The sequence below is a fragment of the Lacerta agilis genome, chromosome 16 (assembly GCF_009819535.1).
Source record: "Lacerta agilis isolate rLacAgi1 chromosome 16, rLacAgi1.pri, whole genome shotgun sequence".
Taxonomy (NCBI): domain Eukaryota; kingdom Metazoa; phylum Chordata; class Lepidosauria; order Squamata; family Lacertidae; genus Lacerta; species Lacerta agilis.
Window position 1 is genome coordinate 16,880,599 of NC_046327.1, and position 26,600 is coordinate 16,907,198.

At 44.5% G+C, this 26,600-nt stretch overlaps 1 protein-coding gene across 2 annotated transcripts in view; it reads right to left on the reverse strand.

The window, feature by feature from the left end:
* SLC44A1 (solute carrier family 44 member 1) overlaps nt 1-26,600 on the reverse strand; it is a 79,680-nt gene that overhangs the window by 38,665 nt on the left and 14,415 nt on the right. For both annotated transcript variants that reach the window (XM_033173914.1, XM_033173913.1), the window contains exons 2-4: nt 16,047-16,136; nt 14,093-14,235; nt 3,853-3,989 (exon numbers count right to left, since the gene is read on the reverse strand). In XM_033173914.1, coding sequence (XP_033029805.1) covers nt 3,853-3,989; nt 14,093-14,235; nt 16,047-16,136 — 370 coding nt within the window. The remainder of the gene's footprint in view (nt 1-3,852; nt 3,990-14,092; nt 14,236-16,046; nt 16,137-26,600) is intronic.

Below are 26,600 nucleotides of genomic sequence, written 5' to 3' on the forward strand. Positions count from 1 at the left end.
AGGAAGTGACCTCTCCAGACAAAAAAGTGACTCTTCTTATCTCTGCAGCTGCAATCCCCTGGGTGACACAGATGCCACAGGCCAGGGGTCCCCAAAGAAAGGCCCGTAGGCCGGATAAGGCCCGATGGACTTGTTTATCCGGCCTGCGGAGACCTCTGCCGCCCGCTGCTGCTGCCCGCTCTTACCAGCGCTGCGCGGAGCACCGGAAATAGCTTGTGTGCATGCACAAGCGTTATTTCCGGTGCACATCTGGGTCAGAGGAGGCCTGTGCACATGCGCACAAGCTATTTCCAGTGCTCCTCCGACCCGGAGGTGTGCCGGAAATAGCGTGTGCACACACATATGGGCGCGCGCTCCCCCCGGCCCGCCACGCGATCGGCGCTGGAGACACCAGCCTGAGGCACGATAAGTTTGCTGACCCCTGCCCTAAACCCAAGCTACCAAGACACAGAGAACTGGGGTGGGAGGAAGAGAGTATCAAAAATAACGGGAAAGTTAATGGAAAATCTTTGCAAGGCTTGTGGTCTTCAAGCCATCAAAAAGTATATGCAGGTTGAGCTTTTCAGTATAAAAAACAGTACAATTTCTCCCACTTCTTGACAATCCCTCTGTACATTTTCAATGGACCTAAAATGTGCTCGAAAGTGTTTTTCGTTCACTTTGTGATAGGCACACGATCCATTAAGAAAAGGTGCCGCCACTCTCAGCAGCCAAGCACATTGTTTCAAGTTTCTTTCCCCCACAAAGTCTTTTTATATTGTCTCTATAAATGTACATGACAGCACTGACAGATACAGACAGTCCTAGGCCATTACGAAGGACACTGAAGAAGAGCCCCCCACAATACTACTGAACCGTGAAATATCAAACCAAAACATCTCATGTATCCATTACAACTTCTCAAAATTGCATTTCTGTTGAAATGACAGCTTTGGGCTACATGCCATCTGGCAAAAATCCAAAGGTTACAAGAAGCCGTTTCCCCCCATAGCACCTTTGACTACTTCTCCTAGGCAACAACCCCATTCACACTTACTGTATTTTTCAGTGTATAAGACAATGCTTTTTGCTCAATGTTGTTAGTCAAAAATTGGGGGTCATCTTATACATGGAACAATACGGTATTTCCTTGATCTTCCCACTGCTGCCGTGAAAACCTCTACTTCATTTAGCAGGCAGCATTGGTGTCCTGCAGGAAGCTCAACAACTTTGAGTAACTTCTTAGTTTTGGGTTAAAAAAAACAGAGGTTGTCTTATACACGGAAAAACACAGTACTTATGAGAAAATATGGTGGAAATTAGCAGGGTTTGCTTAAAATAACCCCATGCCTAGGATTTGGTACTAAGAATTGCCTTCAGTGACAGTTTCTTGGCTCTGATATTAAATTTGATTGGCTTTGATTAAATCTGACAAGTTAAATTTAATTAAAATGCAACTGTTGTTCACCTTTAGGTACTCAGGTCTAAATAATGCCGTACTGAATCTAGCATAGATTTAAGCCTCTCTCTTCTTAAACCAGCAAGCTCTGTAATCATTTTTTCTAGAGACAAATACGACTCACTTATTTAGACGTCGGTAGCATATCTTAACATCTCCAAAGGATTTTCAGTAAACCAGAAGCATGGGATATGTAGATGTGTCACTTAAGACTGATTCTCACAACTCCCACAGAAAGTTTCAAACTATCTTAAAAGGTAAAAGTATAGTACAGTCCATCTGTTGAATTACTTTCTCCATGTGATAAGGGATGAGGGTAGTTAATATATGCATTGACTGAGATTTCTGCCTGGAACCTAATGCATAGGCAAGGCCTTATTTCAAGTTAAATTGTCCCTAGGATGAAGTCCTAATTCTGTTTCCAGAATAATCAATTTTTACTCCAATCAGCTTTAAAAAAATAAAAATAAAGGCAGGATATTGAGAATGCCTTGCTGTAGTTTGGCACCTAATTTTTTTAATTATTAACTCTCTCAAGTACAACAATTCATGTTAAAAGTTTGCAATTACCAATTATAAATATGCACAGACACTTGTATAGTCTCTGTTGCACTTGCTGTTTTATTGTTCTTGGCATCTATTGGTCTCGGGAGACAAAGGAAGGGTGCACCTTTGGGGGTAGTCAAACTGCCACTATGGTGGCAGGAGAGACAGGTTTTATTGAAGGTGGGGAAGATGAAGGCATCCAGTTTTGCAGCTACAACTCAATATTCATATGCTATTTAATTATATTTCATCTCTGTTTCATTTTGCTGCGAACCCAATGCCCAACACTTCAAGGTACTGAATTACTTCAGAAATAATGCTAAACCAAAAAATCTTAAGTCTTGGGTTCACATGTGGCCTCCTTCCCTCATGTGCAGTTATTTCTGCACTTCCTTTGTAGTTCTTCACAAACCCTTGTTTTGTTATTTTCTCTGAAATGGAAAAATGGTTTGTTTCAATCCTGGTTTGTGGTCCTGGATTGTGGGCAAACAATGGTTTGCGCAAACCATATTTGCCTGGTTTGAATGTAACAGCAAGCATGATTTGCTGCTTAAACAGAAGGGAGGGGGAAAAACAGGCTATGCAAGGGGAGGAGAGAGAAGAGGAGGAAGAGACTACTCAAGCACTGGCTTCCTTCACGTTGCACCAAAGCATAATGGCCCACTATTTATTGTACCTATGTATTAAGCAAAAAGTGTGTTAAAATCTCAATTACACACCCTAAAATAGAAAATTTCTCATTTCTACAAGGCAGACAAAATGTTTCCAGTTAAGCAAACCAGATTCCAAAGTATTTTAATTATGAAAACTTAACTAAGTCTCCCCTAACAATAATGTCCATAAGAAATCTTTCAGTGAAATTCCTTTTTCTTTATTACTTTATCAACACGTTCAATGTACCCAGTGGTTTGTCCCAACCCTCAGCGCTTGCATCTACTTTCTGGTACGCTTACTTCAAACACAAGCAGTTGCCCCTGCAAGGTCACACAAAGTGAAGAGAGATTAGTGTGTCTTTTCTGATAAAATCCAATGCCTTGGTTTAGGATTAACGTGCTAATGCTAATTTAAAAACCTGAGAGGCCTGGCAGAGGAGAACAAAACTCAGAGGGAAGGGGAAGCTTTTTAAAATAAGAAGAGAAATGGGAATATCACATTATTAGTGCAGTTCTATCAACACCAGTGTAATATGTGCACTTCTGGATGTCCCACAAAGCATCCTAGCTGCTGCATTTCACACTAGCTACAGCTTCTAAACCAGATATAAGGGTAGCCCCACATACAGTGCATTACAGTAGTCTGTAATCATGCACACACATTATAGTAGGAACAATCTTAGAGAAGCAGAAAAACCTCTTCTTAGGTAGTGCACCACACTGTTTACTTTTTTAAAAAAACATGCTTTCTGATTAATATTTTATTGTTATTTATTCCATAAAATTTCTACACTGCTTGATTGTAAGAAACAACAACCAACCTTAGCATGGTTTACAAAAAGATAAAGCAATAAAACTGACAAAAATTCACAACTGTACTTCAAAACATACAAAAGTTAAAATACCAGGACAGTTAAAATACAGTGGAACCTCTATTTGCAACCATAATGCATTCCAGAGGTCCGTCCGGAGGTCAAAACGGGTCACTGGGAGAGGCGCAGGTGGCGATTGCCCGCTTCTGCGCATGTGCGAGCAGCAGCAAACCCGCCAGTTACTTCCGGGTTTGCCGCAGTCGCAACTTGGAACGACTGTAAGAAGAGGCAGTGGTAAGTAGAGGTTTGACTGTACTAAGACAGTATTATAGCCCTCTATAATACTGAGCAGAAATAGAAACAGCTCTGTTGTTGTTGTTGTTGTTGTTGTTGTTTGCCTTACCATTAGTCTCTGCAAAATTCTGAACATCAGCCAGGGTTTTCAACTCGTTCCGTGGGCATGCTGATACACAGAGAGCAATGGACTTGATCTTCCGTTTCACCAGATCTACATTGCATGGCTCCAAAAAGAACACATACCTTTAAGAAAACACACACACCGAAACATTCAGAATGGATCAAAAACAAATTAAAGAAGAATTTCTGTCGAGAGATATCCTTCCAGTAAGGAAACTCCCAAATCGCTAAACAAACTTTCTTAATTTTAAAACTTGTAACATTTCCCTTTCAGAAGTACACTGTTCACCCATAATTTAGTAGTGGCTCCCCCCCCCCAGTTTTTCCTTTTGTAACAGCACTAGAAATTTCATAAGATGAAGTGGAGTCCCTTTACAATGATGGATGCATGTCTGGCTATATAAACCATCACCAAAAGGCAAAGAGATAATATATGGAAAATAAGGCACTGTTGGCAACTTACATCTCATCTGCTAAAGTAAACCATTATCTCTCCTTCCTCCTTGAGCTCTCAGGGGGCGGTGGGGTATGTGTGGCATTTCTAGTTACATTTTAAAGGAACATCATACTTTAAAAGTTTATTTCAGGGCGTACCAATAGGATATTCAGCAACAGAATCTGGCAGCAACACAACACCTGAAGCTGACCATAACTATTTCCTAAACGCTTTTCATTTTTCTGAGAATGGACTCGGCAAGTGCCAAGTTTAGAGAATGATTCACCAGATACTGTAGCAGGGAAGCTTGAAATGTGATACAGAAAAGTAGCAACTTGCTGCAATCGATTGTTCACAGTTACAGATTGATCTCTAGCACATTAAAGTGGTACCGTCACACACAGCTTCATCTATCCTTTGTAATTGAAGTCACAATGTAAGCACTGAGTGTTTACTCCACACTGATGTCTTCAGGATGATCCTGGCCATCCTACCTCACCGCCGCCCCCCCCCCATTAAAATACCAAGCAAAAGTCAATTACAGTGGTGCCTCGCAAGACGAAATTAATTCGTTCCGCAAGTCTTTTCGTCTTGCGGAAATTTCGTCTTGCGAAGCACGGTTTCCCATAGGAATGCATTGAAATTTAAACAATGCGTTCCTATGGGAAAAAAGTCCAAGCCTCCTGCCGGCGAGCGGGGAAAGCGAGCGGCAGAGCAAGCGGCAGAGCGACCGGTGAGCGGGGAGAGCAAGCAGGGAGCACGATCTGCAGCAGGGGAAGCCAGGAAAGCAAGCGGGGAGCAGGATCCACGGCGGGAGAAGCCAGGAAAGCAAGCGGGGGACACGATCCACGGCGGGAGAAGCCAGGAAAGCAAGCAGGGAGCAGGATCCACGGCGGGAGAAGCCATCGGAGCAAGCAGGGAACGCAGTGGGAAGGCAGAAAAGCAAGCGGGGGACACGATCCACGGCGGGAGAAGCCAGGAAAGCAAGCAGGGAGCAGGATCCACGGCGGGAGAAGCCATCGGAGCAAGCAGGGAACGCAGTGGGAAGGCAGAAAAGCAAGCGGGGGACACGATCCATAGCGGGGGAAGGCAGAAAAGCAAGCGGGGGACACGATCCACGGCGGGAGAAGCCAGGAAAGCAAGCAGGGAGCAGGATCCACGGCGGGAGAAGCCATCGGAGCAAGCAGGGAACGCAGTGGGAAGGCAGAAAAGCAAGCGGGGGACACGATCCACGGCGGGAGAAGCCAGGAAAGCAAGCAGGGAGCAGGATCCACGGCGGGAGAAGCCATCGGAGCAAGCAGGGAACGCAGTGGGAAGGCAGAAAAGCAAGCGGGGGACACGATCCATAGCGGGGGAAGGCAGAAAAGCAAGCGGGGGACACGATCCATAGCGGGGGAAGGCAGAAAAGCAAGCGGGGGACACGATCCACGGCGGGAGAAGCCAGGAAAGCAAGCAGGGAACGCAGTGGGAAGCCAGAAAAGCAAGCGGGGGACACGATCCACGGCGGGAGAAGCCAGGGGAGCAAGCGGGGAGCAGGATCCACGGCGGGAGAAGCCAGCGGAGCAAGGAGGGTGAGCGGCGGCAGCAGGAGAAAGCTGGGTGTGGGGAGCAGGGGCCGCAGTAAGGGAGAAGCCGAGGCTAAAATGGCGCCGGACCTACCTCCTCCCTCCCGGAGCGGTGAGTGTTCTGGGGTTTGCGGGGAGCAAAGGGCAGGCTTGGGAGCCGAGGGTAGGCTCGGCTGCTCCACCTTGGAACTTGTGAGCCTCTACGGTGGGAGGAGGCGAGCTGCCGCTTCCGGTTCCCGCCACTGCTGCCGCTCTCCTTGCAGCAGCAGGTTCCGGCTTTTTCTTAAAGTGGTACCGCGCAAGACGATTCGTTTTGCGAGTCACGGCCATTAAAAAATTCGTTTTGTGAATCACCTAAAAAATCGAAAAACCCTTTCGTCTAGCGGGTTTTTCGTCTTGCGAGGCATTCGTCTTGCGAGGTACCACTGTAGTAAAATTATATTGGTAACTTGAAAGCAAAACAGAGATCCCAATGTGTTCCAATGGATAAGCATTACGGAAAACAGCTTCTTATTTTAAATAGATTTTCCACATGAGTGGTTTGTAATTCAATGGGTAACTTCAGCACATTTTTCTGAAAGATAACTTCAGGTACCCGATCCGCCCCGCCCCAACAACAGCTTAAAATAATTTATCTTAGAGAACTGCATGATTTCCGTCATTTAACAAGTTTTGTGAAACCAGCAGTAAGTGCCAGAACCCAATGTCAACTGGAATTCATTTGGATCTGTAAAATAATGCATGTGCTTTCCTCGAGAGAATAAATATGCACTGATAAAAGCTTGTGAACAAAGGCAGAAAACTTCCTTTCTGAATCTGTGTGTGCACATTTTTTTTAATCACCAGAAGTGTATAAGAGGAAATGTGGTGAGCCCTTAGTTATCATTAGAATATATGGTTTTATTCACACATATATACGACCTGGGCATAGGATGGAAGGACTCGGAGCATCAACACTCCAACAGATCTTGGTTCCCTTTGGTTTCCAGGGAGGCCTCTGAACCCTGAGCTTTGGATTCAGCCCACAAAGAAAGTCAAGCTTCCATGTCTACTTTTTTTGGTTTTGTTTCCAGGTTCAGCTACACTCATTCCTGGCCTATTGTTCTCCTTCCTAGGATGAGTGGCACCTAGCCAGTTGAGGTGAGATAAGGCACACGTACCGTTCTCCCGGAAGCACCTCCAGTTGTCTCTATGGAAACACATTTGTTCTGCACCAACTTCTTTACACGTCCAGAGAAGATGCTTAACAGATTTGGCCAGAGCCAAATGATCTTGAATTCCCTCTGCTGCTATCACACGCTGGGCTGGGATCCATGGGCATTATCTAAACCAGAGGGGTCCAATGTGTGGCCCTCGAGGACTTCTTTGGTGGCCTTCAGCAGCATCTGACACCCACCCACACCCTGCAGCCCTCATGCTGATTTCTCAAAGCCAGGTAAGTGAGGCACTGGGCTTTGGGAAGGAGGCGTGAAGGCTCCGAGAGGGTCCTAGAGTCCTCCCAGCTTCTTCCCAAAGTCTAGTTAGCACTGGGAAGGAGGGCTCTAGGACCTTGTCATAGCCTCATGACTCCTTTTGAAAGCCCCAGAGCAGGCACCCCCAAACTTGATCCTCTAGCTGTTTTGGGACTACAACTCCCATCATCCCTAGCTAACAGTACCAGTGGCCAGGGATGATGGGAGTTGTAGTCCCAAAAGAGCTGGAGGGCCGAGTTTGGGGGTGCCAGCCCCAGAGCCTCACTTAGACAGCTTTGGGAAGGTAGCATGAGGGCTGGGGAGGGGGTGTCAATTTTGAGCCTCGTTACCTGCACCGCTGTAATATGTAGCCCATGGGTTCCGTGTCAAAGTGGCCCACTTGGTATGAAAAGCTGGACCGCCTTGTTAAACCAACCCCCAATGCTATAACACTGCACCTGATCATTTATTTCCTTTGCCATTGCAGTATCTGTCCCACAGTGCATATTCCCCAACCAATCAACAGCCTGCACATTTCCTTTCACTTACACACATGGTGCAATTTGATTGCAGAGGTTTTCTTTTTAAGCACAATTTTACTGTGAAGCATTTCGTTAAATATGGACAAGGCTAACCAAGATTTGGGGAAAGAGTTCTTTAGCTCCTTCACTAGTATTAGGGTCATGCTACTGGGAAAGGATACCTTATGCACATACAAATCAGGAATCAAAAACTTTTCCACATTAACGATTTAAGAGTTTGCCTATTATAAGTCCGGAGCACGACTGCAGTGACCAAGTCCGTCTTGAATCTGAGCTTTAAGGTACCGGTACATGCTCCCTAGGTTTTCCGATTTCATTGATTTCCTGCAATTCCTCTAGACAGCTCTATACTGTCAAACAAGCATGGCGCAGAAACGCCAAGCAGTATGCTCGATTAGAGTCTCAGGACAATTCCAGAGGCAAGCGTGGTCATATAACGGCTGCTTTGCACGCATCGCTAAGCCCTGATTTAGCATCACGCAGACAAGTCTCAGTCAGCATGAGTAAAGTGTGCGGCTTGTATGCGTCTCCTCTTCTGTCCTTCTGCAAGGACAGGAAAAGGTCTTCTGGGGAGTTACTTTCACAGAATCCTGGCCTAGTGTTATCTGCAAACCAGGAATCCTGGTTGAAAACAAACGCTAGTTAGCTGCTAAGCAAGCCAATTTTAAATTGCAGGTTTAAAAGCCTGCTTCTTTAGCAGTTAACCGTTGTTCCTTTTAAATTGAGATTCTTGGTTTGCATGTAAAACTAAGCCAAATTCTTTGAAACTGAAAGTAAACTTGGCAAAATCAAGTTTTAAAAAATTGCTCATATGAGGCCATATTGTTAGATTGGGGGGGGGGGGTGAAGCTGAAAAACCAGGACTGTTGCCTAAAGCCACTTGATGGCTTTGAATGGGGATCTTCCTAGCTCACAGGTCATCCGTGACACTTGTTGCCTCTGTGTTATACTAGCTCTCTTGGAAACAAATTGCATATCAGTTTCACATATTCTAGGGTATCTGAAGGGATGAGGAAGGCAATAGGGAACAGACATTATGATCTCCCAGGATACTGGAAGAGGAGATTGTCCAAAGCAGCCTTGCCTTAAATGATGCTCTTCAGATGTTGTTGGAGTCCAATCCACATCAGTGGCGTACGGAGCCGCTTTGCCACCTGGAGCGGCAAACACAAGGGCACCCCCGGGGGCAGAGTGCCGCTCCGCAGCACGCGGGCGTCGTGACGTCATGACGCATGCACGCACGCTACAGAAGTGGTGCCAGGAGGCAGCTTGGGAGTCATGGGGTGGTGGGGGTGGCGCCGAGTGTCACCCGCCTCCAGGCTGGAAACGGGGGCGTACCGCTCTCAACACCCCCACCTTGCTATGCCACTGACCCTCATCAACCCCAACCAGCCTTGAATGATGTGAGCTGTAGTTCAAAAACATCTGGAAGGCACCAGGTTGGTCCAAGGGATGGAGTGGGTTGTAAAGGGACCCCTGACCATTAGGTCCAGTCGCGGACGACTCTGGGGTTGCGGCGCTCATCTTGTTTTACTGGCCGAGGGAGCCGGCGTACAGATTCCAGGTCATGTGGCCAGCATGACTAAGCCGCTTCTGGCAAACCAGAGCAGCGCATGGAAACGCCTTTTACCTTCCCATATACTTGCTCTCTGACATGCTTTCAAACTGCTAGGTTGGCAGGAGCAGGGACCGAGCAACGGGATCTTAAAATGGAATTAGAAAGGGTCTCAGGCAGAAACCTTTTTCGTTTATTTTTGAGAAGGAAAATAAGCTTTCTGTGTTTCAAATTCACTAGACATTCTGAATCAATACATTTTCTGAAATGGAAAAATTCTACCCATCAAACTATTTTACATCCAGGGATAGTGGGAAGCAAGTCAAGAAACTCGCCAAAAAAAGAAGTAGTTGTGGTCTTTTTGCTGCCTGTCTTCAGTTACACGTGATGTTTCCATCTCTTTAAGAAATAAGCATTTTTCACATTCTGCCTTATATGGATGGAAAAGATGACATTTTAAAAAACAGATTTTTAATAAACATTTGGACCAAAAAAGGAAGAATATGAAAAAAAATCTGTACAATAAAAATCTTGCAATAAAACCATCTGCTACATCAGCTGTTGAGCAGATGGAGAACTTTTTGTGGCAATCTCAAGGAAATATATAGTGTATTAATTGCTAGTACTATTTTATGGAGCACATTTTATTTCCTACTAGCAAAGTCAACAGGTGAGCTGGAATTCGAACTCCAGACCCGTTTCAATTAATCACAAGCACTTTATCCTCCTGCCCAGAGACCTGCTAGCTAACAAGCTCCTTAAGAGGCTTTCATTTTCATGACCACCTGTCTTCTATTTATCCACTAGCTGTACCCGGCCACACATTGCAGTGGCTCATTTGGTTCAATGGAAAAGGAAGATAGAAAAGAGAAAGCACACGTTTGTAATTCTGTGGAGATATCGCCTGCCTCCCCACAGCTTATCCCGTTGAACTCCCGCCTGCCTCCTCTCCACCTTTTCCCCGTTTTCACCTGCCTCCCCACAACTTCTCCCGTTGAACTCCTGCCTGCCTCCTCTCCGCCATTCCCATTTCCGCCTGCCTCCCACAGCTTCTCCTGTTGAATTCCCGCCTGCCTCCTCTCCCAGTGGAGAGGCTCCATGGTCTTCCTCATAAACGGCTCTTCCGTCAAAACTGCTGGATCTGCCCCCATGCACACAACCAGTGAAATTACCGTGTGCTGCTTTTGCGTCCAAATGGCGCTTTTGTGTCCAGATGTCCAGCTGGCTCCGCCCCCATGCACACGACCAATGAAATTACCATGTGCTGCTTTTGCGTCCAAATGGCGCTGTTTTTGCCAAAAATCAAGTTTTTACTGTCACAGGTGTGAAATTTATGTAATATTTTTACATAAAGACACTCCTGGATTGGAACGCAATGTTGTGTCAAAATTTCAAATCAATCTGTCAAGGACTTCCTGAGATTTGAGGTATTGAACAAACGAACATTTACATTTTTATTTATATAGATAGGCCAACAGGTTGTGTGTTCCATGGAAAGGTGATGACTGATATAAGGCATAAATAATTTGGAAAGAAGTGACTAGTACTTGTCTTTTGAGATGGGTCCCCAAATATAAATTAAACAAGCTCAGAGTAGGGAGCCTCTAGTCCACAAGCAGAAAGTGACCCTCCAGATCTCTCCTGGTGCTCACCCCAGGCCATGCCCCTCTCCCCAGTTCACATCCCATTCTCAGGCCACACCACCTCAAAAGCCCTGATCTGTGTCCCCCTCAGGTGCTTTTGTGTAAATGAACTGGGATAATGTCTCCTGCTTACCTGCAGTTGCTAGGTGGGGTACACAGAAACCTCTGGCTTTTGCATGGTTGGAAGGTAGCCTACAGTACAAAGGTAAGAATTGCATCTGTTGCTCTCCCCATGTCCGTCTGTGGCCAGCAGTGGAGCTAGCTGCTTGGACACCTGGAGTGGCCAAATGCCGTGCACCCTATCTAAAGCAGGCATCAGCAACCTGCAGCCCATGGGCTGGAAGCAGCCCACAAAGGCCGTTTGACCAGCCCACGAGCCTCCCCTGAACTGAGCAGCCCATGCGCTGTGCTAAACTGGCGCAGTACGGTGTGGGCACTCTCTTACACTGCGCCGGAAATGATTCTGCGCATACCCAGATGCCAAAAATCGCTTCTGCACAGAAGCAATTTCCGGCGCCGCACTGCGCCAGCCTGGCCCACAGAGGATCTCCGCTGGAGTGATCCGGAACATGCCCGGTAAGCCTTGCTGACCCCTGATCTAAAGTCTCTTGTCATCATCCCTGTCTGGGGTTCACTGTGTGCTTTCCTTGGGGAGGAATTCTGGGAGGCTGCAAACTGGAAAGTTCAAGCGCCTCGGACCATGAAAACCTCATTTTGTTAGCCTGAAGACAGAGTCAAGAATCAGGTTCTTTGTAGCTTTTCGAAAAGTGGTAGTTTTTATTACTTCTGCTCCGTTTGCTCCCTGTGTCTTGCTTTCAACGTCTGCACTGCACACAGAGGAAAAGCCAGCGTAACCATATTGTCTGCACTAAAACGTGATTGAAGTCGAAAAGGGGTTGAATTCTGTTACCACACATTATGCCACAACAAAAGGTAGCACACACAGAAATTTCACCAAGTCATAGAGACAAATCTTGTTTCTTCCAAGCGTCATTGCTTTCTGCGTCAGTGCCTGCATGGCTTCTATCAAATTTCATTTTCTCGTTCACTGAATACATATTTTGCTTTTCAAAGGACTCTGAATTTTAGAGAAAGGAGGAAAGCCAAAAGACATGCCTATTAATGGAAACTGATAAAATCCAACTGAATTAAAACCTATCTTTACCATATATTGCATCCACACCTTTGGCCTTCCCCATTATGCTGCTGCTGCTCCCTTATTCTTTTCATTTTGGGTGAATTTTGGCCAGCTAACAATGGCAAGTAGTTACAGGACTAAACAGGAAGGTAGCACAGCATGGTTCTCTTTTACTACAATTAATGCTATCTCCATGTGTCCAACAGTATTCCTTTTCCTGTTCCTTTGCAGCATCTCTGTTGCTTGATTTTCAATAGGATGTCCTTCACATTTGCAATGGAAAGGACTTAGGTCGTTCTTAAGTATTGTTCCTCAAAGGTCCACTTGTGTACACTTCGGATATCCCAGAGCCCTTTAAATGTTCCTGAGCTACATAAACTCTGCCTTGCATCACATGACCCTGAAAATATATTCCAAAGCTCCCATAATACTAAAACGTCTAAGGGCTTTTCTACAGCACAAGCTCAAGCTGATTAATGGTCATTATCTATCCTCACTGAACTGTAGTCATGTAAGAAACAGAGAATTCACTGCACTTTCAGCAGTGATGTGGGCCTTCCAGAAAAGCTTGAAATAGAAAAGTTTCCTTTAGGTACTTTGCATCAGAAAATGATCAATTTGGTTATATTGGCTTAACACCAACTCAGTTATTGCATATGTTACTATTATGAAAAGTCATTTTTTTGTGTTTTACAGCTCTTATTTTAGAAAAGCGTTGTTGTTCACATTGCTACATTACTTTTTAAATGGGGATATGTTCAATTTGCATCAGAATTTTTTGTGATGTCCAAGAGAGTCATCTGATTTAGCATGTTTATTTTACATATATTTAGTAAAACCAAAGCCTTTGAAACTGCCTTACTTAATATCACATTTGCAACTGGTATCCATTCACTGTTACTAATGAACTTACGAACTTCACAGAAAAATTTCAACCCCATGTCACTACTTCACAGAAAACAATTCCCTTTATTCTTTTGCGAAGACTAAACTGGTATATATCACTAATATAAGTGCTCAAATAGTATAACACTAATTTAAGTGTGTAGCGTATATATTCATATGAATTCTCCACAACAGAAGAGAATTACAAAAACATAATTTTGTAAGTAGTTCAGGAAACCCTGGAGAGATACTAAGATCTCAGCACTATCTAAACACACAGAAGCATCAAAGGGATTCTAACTTGAAATTTCGGAGTACGTGGTTCACAAGTATGAAAGCCAGTGTAAAGGCTTTTCAGCGGCTGCTCATGAGTAACCAGGCTGACGCAGAAACTTCTAAACTAAGCTTCTTTATTGTGCAGATATATACAGTGCAGCTACAAAAAAAGATGTCCAGCTTATCCTTCGGCAGAGTCCGGGAATGGCCCCTTCCGGTTCTTGCCCCAGCATAACAGGCGCGGGACGTGGAACCCCCGCCTCCCCCCTCTGCATCTTTCCCCCCTGCGTAAGTGGGGAGACGGAAGCGGTGCTTCCTTTCCCGCCTCTGCCTGATGCAAGGGCTCTGCTACCTTGTCAGAGCCCTGACTCCTACTCTCCACTCCCATCTCCCCCTCCCCACTGGAAGAACTGCTCTCCTCTTCACTGGAAGAGGAGGAGTTACTCAGCGACGGAGGTGGGGGCTGGCGATACTGAAAAAGCCCCGGCAACTCCTCTCCCGTTGATGGAGGCAGCCCCCTGACAGCCAGGAACACATTAAGGATGCACAAGTACCCAGGTACAAGAAGTGTTCAGGAGAAAGTGATCACTTGACATAAAACTATGGCGTCCACACTTACAGTAAGAAATGCATTAATGTTCTCCTTAATCTTGCCACCCACAGCCAAAATGAAAGAAAACTATATTCCATCAGTTAATGAAACAACTGTAGCAGTAATTGGACCCCATTACTCACTTCTTTTTTGTGAGGTCTAAGCCACTGTTGTCTATTCCATCTATTTTTATATTCTTCTGTCCACAGATATTTCCGTAACTATCATATCCTGAAACCAATCTTGCAGCTGCTCCGGTAGCTATTGAAAAGCCGCAAATAAGACCCTAGGAAGAAATGAGATGAGAACGAAAGCTTTCCATGACAAACTGTATTAAAAAAAATACCATTCTTTTCAACTGCAGCTTTCGGATATGTTCCCCACAGAGATGCATAAAATAAAAATTACTCCTATCTTGCTTTCATCCTTATTTCAGGATCTTTTAAAAAGGAAAAGTGCCCCCCGAAAACTCTGTAGCATCATGCGAAGTATGAATATATACTAGTTACATAAAGGCAGTCAAATTAAAACTCTGCGGGGGGGGGGGGAGAGAGAGAGAGAGAGAGAGAGAGAGAGAGAGAGAATCTGATGCACAAGAAATCTAGATGCATCTTGCTCTGAGTTGTCACAAACTTCCTAAAGTAGTTTTTAAAACTGCATGAGTTTTTAAAACAGGGCTGCTTTCAGAAGTTCAGGTAATGGTGGAGACCAGCAGTACATTTTATGTCATATATAATATGGCTGCCTGTGACCCTTCCTTTTGGATAAACATATTGCACTAGTGGTGCCCATGCCCTAGGGATTTTCAGGCTGGGCTACTGTCACATGATATGGGGCTGACCCATTGCACTCTGTATGGGGCTAAGCCCCTGAAGATACTACAGAAGCAGCAGCTAGTGCAGAATGCAGCTGCTGGCCTACTGACAGGTACAACAGGCAGAGAAATAGTGTTATGCCGATTCTCAGCATTTGCTACCATTTAGCTTCTTGGTGCAATTCAAAGTGCTGGGGATCGTTCTTAAACCTCTAAACACTTTACATCCCTTGAGGGGGACCCCCTCACTACTGGAAAGACTCTGCTCCGTGTGCCTTCTATTAGGAAGAGAAAAATTAAGAGTGCTGAAAAGGAGTCTCCTCTGAGCCAGTGTTTCCCCAAACTTGGGTCTCCAACTGTTTTTGGACTACAACTCCCACCATCCCTAGCTAGCAGTACAAATGGTCAGGAATGATGGGAAGTGTAGTAACAAACAAAAAAACAGCTGGAGACCTAGGTTTGGGAAACACTGCTCTATGTGATCACACGAGAACAACTGAAAAGTCTCTAGGACTCATCTGGCAACATCCTTGTACAGCTTTTGGGTGGATTCCAACAGAATACTAAGGTACAGTATCAGCACAAGGATTTCCACTTGCACAATGGAACAATGTCCCCCAACTACTCCCCATGCATGCCCCCAAATTCTGTTCTAGGAGTTCCCTCAATGCTCTGGAGCAGATTTGGGGAGCATGCAGGGCACGCATGGGGAGAGGAAGAAATTCTTGCATTGACAAGTGAATACCATAGTGTATTTCCCCAAGCTTTTAGTATTCAAGTGTTAACTTTGGCACGATGGTCAGAAGAGGGCAATTGTATCGCAACGGTGCTGGATGTAGTACAGTACTTAATTTCAGTACAGTATGTGGTTTTAATGTTGTATTTTAATGTATGCAACGGCCTTAAGGTCTTAAAGAAAGGCAGTCAAAAAGTTCTGAAAAACAAAAGCAAATTGCAGTTCAATGAAAGGTTGAGAATTTATTTATTTTTTAAATAATTGTTGGTGCCAGCACGTTTTAAAGCAGTGTTCAGATAAGTAGGTCAGCATTCTACATTCTATAAGAGGTGTGTTGGCAGAAGGGGGACTGTTGTGTAATTTCTAATGCACAAAATACACTGATCTCAGAGTTGCACTGAAGCCAGTCACATTAGTATTTTATCACAGCCATTTAACATCACACACACACACACACACACAACCCTGCACCTTAAATAAAGGTTTTGACAAGGAATCCCTTTTAAAAAGCCCTGTGCCGATTCCCCTTTAGAGCTGTATTACTTACCATGCCGACGCAAAAGAGAATGAACAGCAACAGCCATGGGATATCTGTGCAGCTCCGATCCTCCAGGGGCTTCCACTCTCGCTTGGAGCTCTAGTATTTTTGGATGGGACAAGGAGAAAAAGAGGATGGAGAAAAGAGAAAGGTTATGCAAGACTAGTCAGAGTCAGAGTGTTCTGCACAAAATAAAAAATGCAACTTAAATAATATTCTCAGACACCGAGTCTGTTGGGTGGGCTCCAACACTGCTAGGCTTCAGCGTCCCAGAGCAGCTGGAAATTAATTCCTATGCTTTTTATCACTGTCAGGAGCAGCAATAAAACCACCAGTGCAAATAGTTCAACAGCCGGACACTAATTCAGACATGCGTGTGTACCACCTGATGGGAATAAAAAACAGATTGTGAAGTTGTGCTTGAAATTTTTTTTTTTAACATCTGTTTTTGATCCCTTTTGTGAATCATTTGATCACACAGCATCTGATCATCAACAAAATGTAACTGTCTGATCTGCAAATGTTCTTTTTACACATGGAGCATGTCAGTGATCAATCAGAAGCACTGCATTAGTAGTGAACCCCTAATGTATTTATTCTGGTATAAATATTCAATGTGAACACAGCCACGGACCTACATTAATTTTCAAACACATATACATCAATTCTTTGGCATCACATCCTTACCTGAAGATGTATGAAAACTAATGTCAAGGTTATACCATCATCAAACTCGCATCCTGAAACATGTGACCTGGGCAACTGTTGCTGGGACCTTTCCTCACACAAAATTTTTGTGCAAGATAAATGCCCTACCATCTCATACACCCTTAGGTAGAACTTCCAATATTTCATCATTGTGCTTTTTAAAAGAGCAGAATTAAATTTGGTGGGAAGTTATCTAGTCAAGGCACTCCAGCAAAAACCTACCAAAAGAGCAAGGGGGATGGGGGGAAGGCAGGGATGAAAGACATCGTTTCTGTATCCCTGGCTGGAGCAGAAAATGGGAAACCAGCCTGGTCAATCAAGACATTAGTAATTTCAGCATCCCTCCACAGTCTCTGTACATACAGTAATCTTCTTTACAAGAGGGATAAACAAATAAGCTATTCACAAACTCCTTAGTCTGAACACTATAGGCAGGATTAGCAGCAATAGAGACAAAAAGAGACATACAACTAACAAAAGGAATCGTTTTTTTCATTACTGAAGATGAGGACAGGGGCGGCTTTGCAATTTTGGTGAGCAGGAACAAAGGAGGCCAAAGCTTAAAGGGGTGAGATTGAAAACAATCCACACTATTTAGATTGGGCCACTTGATGATTTTAAGGTACCTATCTTCAACAGCAAAATGAAACTGAGAAGGTATAAGAAGACAAGATCATACTCAAACTTTGTCTGAATCTGTGGCAGGTGCTCAATGAGTGCAAAGCTACTGTTTCTGGTAGCTAGAAATTCTTCATTAAGGCTCATTTAAATTTATAGTCAACTGTATCAGGCTCTAGACAAGTAGCAATACTTCATCCACCATCACAAAGCAAGTGATCATTATCACTGTGCTACAAATGGAGAAACTGAGTTTGTTACCGACCACACTCCAGACGCAAAGGACACACCAACCAGCCATCTTGTTTGAACTGTATTTTAAATTCTTCTGACAACTCAAATGTAGTGTTTCCTCTTTGCTTCCTCGTAAGCAATACTCATACCAAAGTTCTAAACTGTTTCTTAAAACATGCTTCGGGGACATGAGTAAGGGGAGCACTTCAAAGGAATCCCAAATGAAAAGCATGTTCGAAATTTGCACATCCAGATCAACTAGCAAAGAGTCAATAGGTGAGCTGGAATTCGAACTCCAGACCTGTTTCAATTAATCACAAGCACTTTATCCTCCTGCCCAGAGACCTGCTAGCTAACAAGCTCCTTAAGAGGCTTTCGTTTTCATGACCACCTGTCTTCTATTTATCTATGCATGCCGTGCGCACATACATCCACACACACACTAAAAGCCTTTACTAATTGGAGAACCACATGCTAGCCGTGAGCCAAATGAAAAGTGTGCATGCAGATTATAGTTAGGTTGTCAAGAGGTTTTATTAAAAACTGACATTTCTTACCCTACATATTTCCCTAACGCTTTTTCTACATCAGCAGACGCTGCTTGTGCAAGATCCTCTGATCAGCAGGTGCTGACAGAATGGGGGCGAGGAAGGGAGAAGGCAAGTTCCTTCCCCAGTCATGGTGGTGGTGGCTGACAGCGCCAGGGGATGTGTAGCAGAAGGACTAGTTTCTCTCTCGGTGTTAAGGAAAGAGGTAGTCCTGCTAGCTCCAGGTCTGTGAGAAAGAAGTAAACATGCAAATCCTACTCCAACCAGTGCATGCTAATTCTTAATATATACTCATCATACAATGCACCTGACAAAACTGGCCTCAATGTGAACTCCAGCAGTAGCCTATTACAGTAGATTTATGCCGAGTGAACTTCAGCTAGATCTGCTCTGCTGACTGTACCCCGGGCAATAAGCCACAGCATTTTGCAAAGCAGTTTGTACTCTTTCAAAAGCATGACTCTGAAAAAGCAAATGCTATTTGATTCATCTTTTTCCTCCTTATTCTGTACACGTGATCCCTCCTGCCCAATTACCAGCTCCACCAGTTCTCTTTTTCTAGAAAAAGAGGTGCTGGAACTCACCATGAGCTCTGCCCCTGTTCTCTTATAATGGCAATGGTGCACACCTGAGAGGTGTCAGAGCTGAGTTCCAGTGAGTTCTGGCTAAAAAGAAGCCCTGACTCCATCATTGTTTTCTGCAAGGTGATCCCCTAGCTCCAATGTTCTTCTGTAACTGCTTAAATAAAATAATTGTAGGTTTTTTCCAGTTTACCCGTCTCCATTCTGCCCTCTATTGTTTCCCTTGTGTCTAGATTTAGATTGTAAGGCCCCCCTGCAGAGGAAGGGACTTGTCAAACCTGTTCTTTGTAAAGTGCAGCCTCTGGGATCAGATCCATTCCACATGTTTCTGTGTGTTACAAGATGTGGTGCTGCAATCAGAAAGGCTTCAGGTGGCCTGAGCAGAGGAAACAGGCAGGTGCAGAATTTGTAATAAATTGGCAGACCAAGAGCGAAAGAGCAGGTGAAGGTAGTAAGACAGGGAAGCAACAAACAGGCAAAACCGAATGAGATCAAGGAGATCTAAAACTGGCAGAAGTAGAGCAGGGCTGGCTCTTCATCACCCGCCTTGAACATTCAGGAGGATTCTGGCTAGCAATGTCTGCTGCCCAGCTTAAAATGCTGAAGTTCTCTTCACATACTATGGCACAATAGTACGGGCAATAGGGAACAAGCACGTGGTCCACAAGGCTCCTGGCTTCTTGGAACACTATCGCATTTAAGACTGGCCAACCATCTCATCCCACATCTTCCATCTATTTCCTTGGTTCAGAAGTGAGTGCCATAGCTTATGCAGTCCAAACAGCACTACTCGGCCACAGAGGGGAGGTATCAGCAGGCTTGGGGGGCAGGGGGCGGAACGAAAACACCCATGTTTGCAGGAAGTACCAAAAAATATTTAGGGGAACAAACCCTAAGGAAGTGGGAAAACCCAAAACAGCCTAACAAGGACAGAGTGTGCTCAGTGGGCATGCGCAACTGACTATTAGGTGCGGGTGAGATGGAAAGCCAGTCAGGAGAAGGGATGGAATGGTGTATCATGGAGAAGGTTGTAGCCAGGGGTGCCAACTTGAATAAAACATTCAGTGCATGCACACCATCTGAATGGCAATGCCCATCAACTGGGGGGGGGCAGCCCTCTCAAATATTTTATTGGGAGGACTGAAGGGACCTCGACCCCTATGAATTGGCTCCTATGGGCGTAGCTAAGCAGCTACAACAATGAACATGTCCTCACTAAAACCCCACCTTTTTATAATCCGAGTACTGTTGTTGTTGTTCAGTCGTTCAGTCGTGTCCGACTCTTCGTGACCCCATGGACCAGAGCACGCCAGGCACGCCTATCCTTCACTGCCTCTCGCAGTTTGGCCAAACTCATGTTAGTAGCTTCGAGAACACTGCCCAACCATCTCATCCTCTGTCGTCCCCTTCTCCTTGTGCCCTCCATCTTTCCCAACATCAGGGTCTTTTCTAGGGAGTCTTCTCTTCTCATGAGGTGGCCAAAGTACTGGAGCCTCAACTTCAGGATCTGTTTTTACGGGATTCCTGCCCACAGTAGTAGATATGATAGTCATCCGAACTGAATTCGCCCATTCCTGTCCATTTTAGTTCACTGATGCCTAGGATGTCAATGTTTATTCTTGCCATCTCATATTTTACCACATCCAGCTTTCCAAGGTTCATGGTTCTTACATTCCAGGTTCCTATGCAATACTTTTCTTTACAGCATTGGACTTTCCTTTCGCTTCCAGGCATCTCAGCAACTGAGCGTCCTTTCGGCTTTGGCCCAGCCGCTTCATCAGCTCTGGATCTACTTGTACTTGTCCTCCGCTCTTCCCCAGTACTTCCGAGTACTATAGAAGCTTAATATTTAGGTTTTAGCCATTTCTGAACCTGTCTTCTGCACTATTCTTTGTGTTGAGCATTGCCACTGTACATTCACTGCTATTCTCTGCATCTGAAGCCATTTGGTAGTTTTCTGAAAAGAAAGAACCTTATGACACCTTACCAGGACATAAGCTCTCATAGGCTAGCACCCACTTATCATATGCATGAAGTGTAATGCTTGGTTGGTAGGAATATATCCAAATGAGTGTTAACGGGTGTGTGGAATGTGATCGCTGAAGTTAAATGGAAATGAAAATGTAAAACTGTGACAGTTCAAGCTGAGCTTAAACATAAGCAAAAGAAGCACAGTGACCCTTCACAACAGGAAACTATTGTCTCTATTGGGGTCCCAGTAAAGATAATTGAAATCGAGTTGCAATTCAGCAGTTTCTTGATGGGGTTTCCCTTTGATGCACCTTTTGTTCGGTCAGTAACAATTGCAGCAGGCTAAAATGTTCTACTACCACTGGTTTCTATTGCCATTTCCAAAGTCAGGTTTGTGTCCATTTATTCACAGCCTGGCCAGTTGCAACGAGCACAGCTACCGCTCTGGAAACTGACTGATGTGCGAAGAAGTCTCGCAACATTCCTACTAAAAAAAAGAGGAGCGTTTGGAAATTCATATGGCAATTCCTCCAAAGGAAGAAAGCAACAACAATAAAAAAAATTTAAAAAATCAAAGGCTTTCCATCCTCTTGTGCATTCCACCTGCAAATGCAATCATGTAATAGGATTTTTTAAAGCCAGTGAATGGAAAAGCTGGAAAGGGGTATGGGAGTCCAAGCGATCACTCCCAGTTGCCCCTGTGTAATCCGCTTCATTGCTTGGTCCATTGAGAACAGCTCACTTTCAAAGGGGGGGGGAGGAAATACCGGTAGGTGTGGTTCTAACAGGTGGTTGAAAGGTCACATGGATGAATTAAATCCACACCCATGATTTTCAGTGTTGCGTCACATTAAGCCTTATTGCTACACACACACACACCCCTGCACCTGCATGATTAAAGCTGCAGATAACCCTGCTAATCCAAGCTATTTAACCACTATTCCTTTTACTCCCTGAGACATCAAAAGGGCTGAAATGAAATCATGTGTGCAATAAACACAAAAATACTTCCCAGCTTAAAATTATGCCCATTCCAGCAATTTTAATATTTCATTTATGAACAACACATCGTTTTAATCCAAGTATTATCATTACCCGCTCTGCAGCAGTTCATTTTGCCCCTTCGTTACTGAAGCATCATAAAGCCGCAGCTGACGAGCCTGGCCTGCTGCCCAAAGTGATTTCAGCCTCTCCTCTCGGCACAGACCAGAATAAGCACTACAGTTTGCCCTGCCAGTTGCCACAGTGAAACGGTTTCCCTTCAAAAGTATTCAGGACCCAAGCATGGGGTGTGGTGAACATTTCGGTATGGCCTGGAGATCCAGGGGGATAAACCCACTACCCAGACCCCTCAAAGTGTCCCTATTTTCCAGTCCCAGATTTACAGAAGCAGTCCAGGTCTCTCATTTTCATTGGAGAAATGTTGGAGGGTGTGGAATTATGCGACCCCAAGCTATCTGAAGGCAGCCCTGTAAAGGGAAGGATTTTTTTTTAAATGTTTAATGTTTTATTATTATTTTAATATGTTGGAAGCTGTCCAGAGTGGTTGGGGCAACCCAGTCAGATGGGTGGGGTATAAATAGTAAAAATGTTGTCGTTGTTGTTAAATAGGACATCTCTATTTTCATTGGAGAAATGCTGGAGGGTGTGCATTACCATGAGGGGGAAAACTGAGGTTATATTGTATAATATGCTTGATGATGATGATGATGATGATGATGATGATTAGACCATAGCAAGCAGCATTCTAGACAGACGCTTGTTGGCCTGGACAATAGAAGGTGGTTGGTATTGGACCTAGGCCAATCGCTAGAACTGAGAGTGTGTGCATATACAGGACTTTAGCATTAACTGCAGTGAAAGAGAACCATGCTATGGTACCGTCCTGTTTAGTCATGTAACTGCTTGCCACTGTTAGCTGGCCAAAATTCACCAAAAATTGAAAAGAGCAAGGGAGTAGCAGCAGCAAAATGGGGGAAGGCCAAAGGCGTAGATGCAATATATGGTAAAGATAGGTTATAATTCAGTTGGATTCTATCAGTTTCCATTATTAGGCATGTCTTTTGGCTGCCATATCTAGCTATAAACAGTCAGAAACATAAGTGGGCTAAACAAAGGAAACGAAAAGAAAAGAAGCTAAACACCACCAATCGATCCTCTAGTTTTTCAAAACAGACAAAGCTTTCTGTAGTCTGGCTCAGGCAATACAGTAACTAGGGAAGTAGATGAACAAAAACAATATGTAAACGATTCCAATATAGAGACCGTGTCTATGGCAACTGATGAAGAAGCGAAGTTGCCAGATAAAATGCCAATTGATATATATACATTTTAAAATTGGTAGTAGCACCGTAAGCGATGTTAATTTATGATTTTACAATGAAAAGGTCTAGAAAAATAAAGCTTTTAAACCTTTTTTTTGTGTGTGTCCCAGTCAGCATGGCCAATTGTTCAAGGATGGTAAGATTTGTAGCCCAAAATTTCTGAAGGGCACCAAGCTGGAGAAAGTTGCTGCAGAATCATTCATCTCATTCCCACTGATACTTTTTTTTAATACAGCCATGCAAGAGCAGGGAAATACAGGTGGTCACTGAAATTGCTTGTGAGCACCTGTGGTGTCTGGAGGAAAGACAGGTGACTGCAATAGCCCATTGGATACACTGAACATTGCTATCAAGGTGGCAAAAACATGCTGGGGGAACAACGAGAGACAGCAGCAGCAGTCCGGGTGTGGAAGCGCCATCCAATTATGATGACGCTTCTGTCTGCTGCTTGATATGGCCCAGAGGTTCAGAAGCAGAGCAGCGCATGAAACATTAGGAAACTGGGCCAGGGGAGGCTTGAAAACACATTTCCCCTTGTGACTCTTGCATCTGTTGCCAACAGCTGTAAAAGTCATAACCGGCAGCCCAGGTGAGGAATCCCTGCCCCGTGAGAGACACAAATTTCTATTTTTATCATTGCTAAATGTTGTAAGCCACTTTGAGAACTTCCGTAATTATACGAGATAGAAGTATTTAAAATAAAATATGAATGAAGTGCGAAACTGAAACTCTGCCTAGTGGGTTCTTAATCTCTACCTTTCTCTACTGAATGCCAAGATCATACACCAGCTACACAGGCAGACACATTTCTTTATTCCAGACACACTCTTGTGACTGATGTATTCCCCATTCTCCTGAGTTTTAAGAGCAGTGTGAACTGCATTTTAGCCACTGGATTTACAGGAGGATTACTTGTCTTTGTTCTCATGAAATGTATCCGAAACAGGAATGGTTCTTATGCAAAAGGAAAGGAAAAGGAAAATAGCAACATGGTTCTCAGCACAGATGCTTGCTCTCACAGTTATTCTGCACACTGGAATATATAGCACAAAGCATGCCAATATATTTTTAGTTTTCCTTTTATTTGTTTTCCTCTGATAAACACCTGGGGCAAGTCAGGAGGAGAGCATACAGGGCAAAGTCCTTAAACCATCACTTTAAAAGTTGCTTGTTCTCAAGTTATACAAGGTGAGAATCATTCTCATCATCATCAAAAGCAAAAGACTTATTGGCCCCAAAATGTAGATACGACAGGTGAAAAAAATAGACTAGCAGTAAAATTACTGAAACTGCATAGTAAGGAACAGAGATAGGATTTTGGATAACCATTACTGTAGCCAAAGATGCTGCTAATGTTTCCCCCTCCCTGCAAAGACTCAAGAATTGTGTCCCAAATATGCATGAAGAACAGAAGTCAGTGTGGAAATCAGAAGAATTAGTGGGACACGCATAGGAAGAGGGGGAAAACCAGAATATAAACAACTTTTAACACCAAGTACCATTTAGATGAGGGACACGGGTGGCGCTGTGGGTTAAACCACAGAGCCTAGGGCTTGCCGATCAGAAGGTCAGGGGTGAGCTCCTGTTGCTCAGTCCCTGCTCCTGCCAACCTAGCAGTTCGAAAGCACATCAAAGTGCAAGTAGATAAATAGGTACCGCTCCAGTGGGAAGGTAAACGGCGTTTCCGTGCGCTGCTCTGGTTCACCAGAAGCGACTTAGTCATGCTGGCCACATGACCCGGAAGCTGTACACCAGCTCCCTCGGCCAGTAAAGCGAGATGAGCGCTGCAACCCCAGAGTCATCTGCAACTGGACTTAATGGTCAGGGGTCCCTTTAACATTTAGATGATAAATAAGGGGGGCTGTCAAAGTTTAAATATAACACAAGTATTGTGGTAGGGTAGTTTCTAGGGGGGTATCATTTTCTTCAGGAATTAACCTTGGATTCTTCAAACAATGAGCATAAGTGAGCAAGAAGCTAACAATATGTGTGTATATTAATACATTTGTAGACCGACCTCCCCTTCATTTGAAAGAGTGAAAATTTCCCTTATATTCTAATAGTACTCTCTAGCTGTTCAAGAATCCACCAATTACTATGCAACTGACTGCAATAATTCCCCAATGAATTAGCCTTTTCAGTAACACAGAATGGATTGGAACAAAACCAAATGCACTGGAAAGAAGACTCTGACAAGGCAAACTAAGATTTCCACACCCAGGGCTCCCAAAGTTCTGCTGTCCCGTGGGAAACATTACTACAAAAGACAGACACTTTATACACTGAACCTTTCCTCACGGTCCCAAGCAATCTTCAGAAACATGTTCCAGTAAAAAAGAAAAAAAAGACCGGTGCTTCAGAATGTATAATACAAAAGCACAAAAGTTATAACAACTAGACCAGAAAGCTGCACTCATACAGTGGTACCTCGGGTTAAGAACTTAATTCGTTCTGGAGGTCCGTTCTTAACCTGAAACTGTTCTTAACCTGAAGCACCACTTTAGCTAATGGGGCCTCCCGCTGCTGCCACGCCACGCGATTTCTGTTCTCATCCTGAAGCAAAGTTCTTAACCCAAGGTACTATTTCTGGGTTAGCGGAGTCTGCAACCTGAAGCGTATGTAACCTAAAGTGTATGTAACCTGGGGTACCACTGTACTGCCTTTTAGAAACCTAATACTGGAGCTAAAGCGCAGAAATGCAAAAAGTATCAGGTAGGAGATTACCGGTAGATAACAGTAGAAAGGCTGTATGACTCAAACACTGATAGACACAAAATGAAGGCATAATAAGCAGAGATCCAAGAACAGTAACACAAAATGCCCTGGAGATGAGCCTTCTCAGTACATGAGGCTCAAACTGAGGAGGGGTGTGTGCATACAGTACTAGGTGTGCCTTCTCCACCCCTGAACAAGGCCAGCCCACTCATGAGACAAGGTGAGGTGACCACCTCAGGCAGTGGAATCCACAGGGGCATCAAATCCAGCTGCCAAGGAAAGCATTGCCTTCTGCTGCCGCCACCACAATAGCTGTGGTGTGCTCCTTGCGGGACGGCCTCTTCAGCAGCGTCCCCCCAATGCCGCCTCTACAATGGCCTCTTGGCAAATAGGAGGAGCCACTGGTCTCCTCCCATCCTTGTTCCTGATGCAGATCTTTATTCTTCCCCACCCCTTCTTCCTTGGCCAGAAGAAGCAGGAAGCATTTTGTGGTTTGTCTCAGCTGCCCAAACGCCCCTGAACTTCCCCCTCTGAGTGAGGAGCTCTGAAAGGGGCTCCTTAGCACATTCAGGGGAAAGCATGTAAAAGTCTCTGTGCAATGAGGAATTCTGTTATTGCAGAATGTCCTATTGAAGAGGGGCTTCCAAGCACTTTTAGGCAGACACACTTGGAAGATCCCATCCGATCATCCCACGCTACAAGGGAAGGTGGAATAGTTGGGGGCACCCTCACCCCTCTTCTCTAGTTTGAGCCCTCACATGCCAAATTTCATTCTGAGGGAAAGGGAACTGGCAACTGCGCATTCATACTGCAACTGCCACGTACAATGGGTTTATGCAAGACTCACATTACGTACGTGGCATG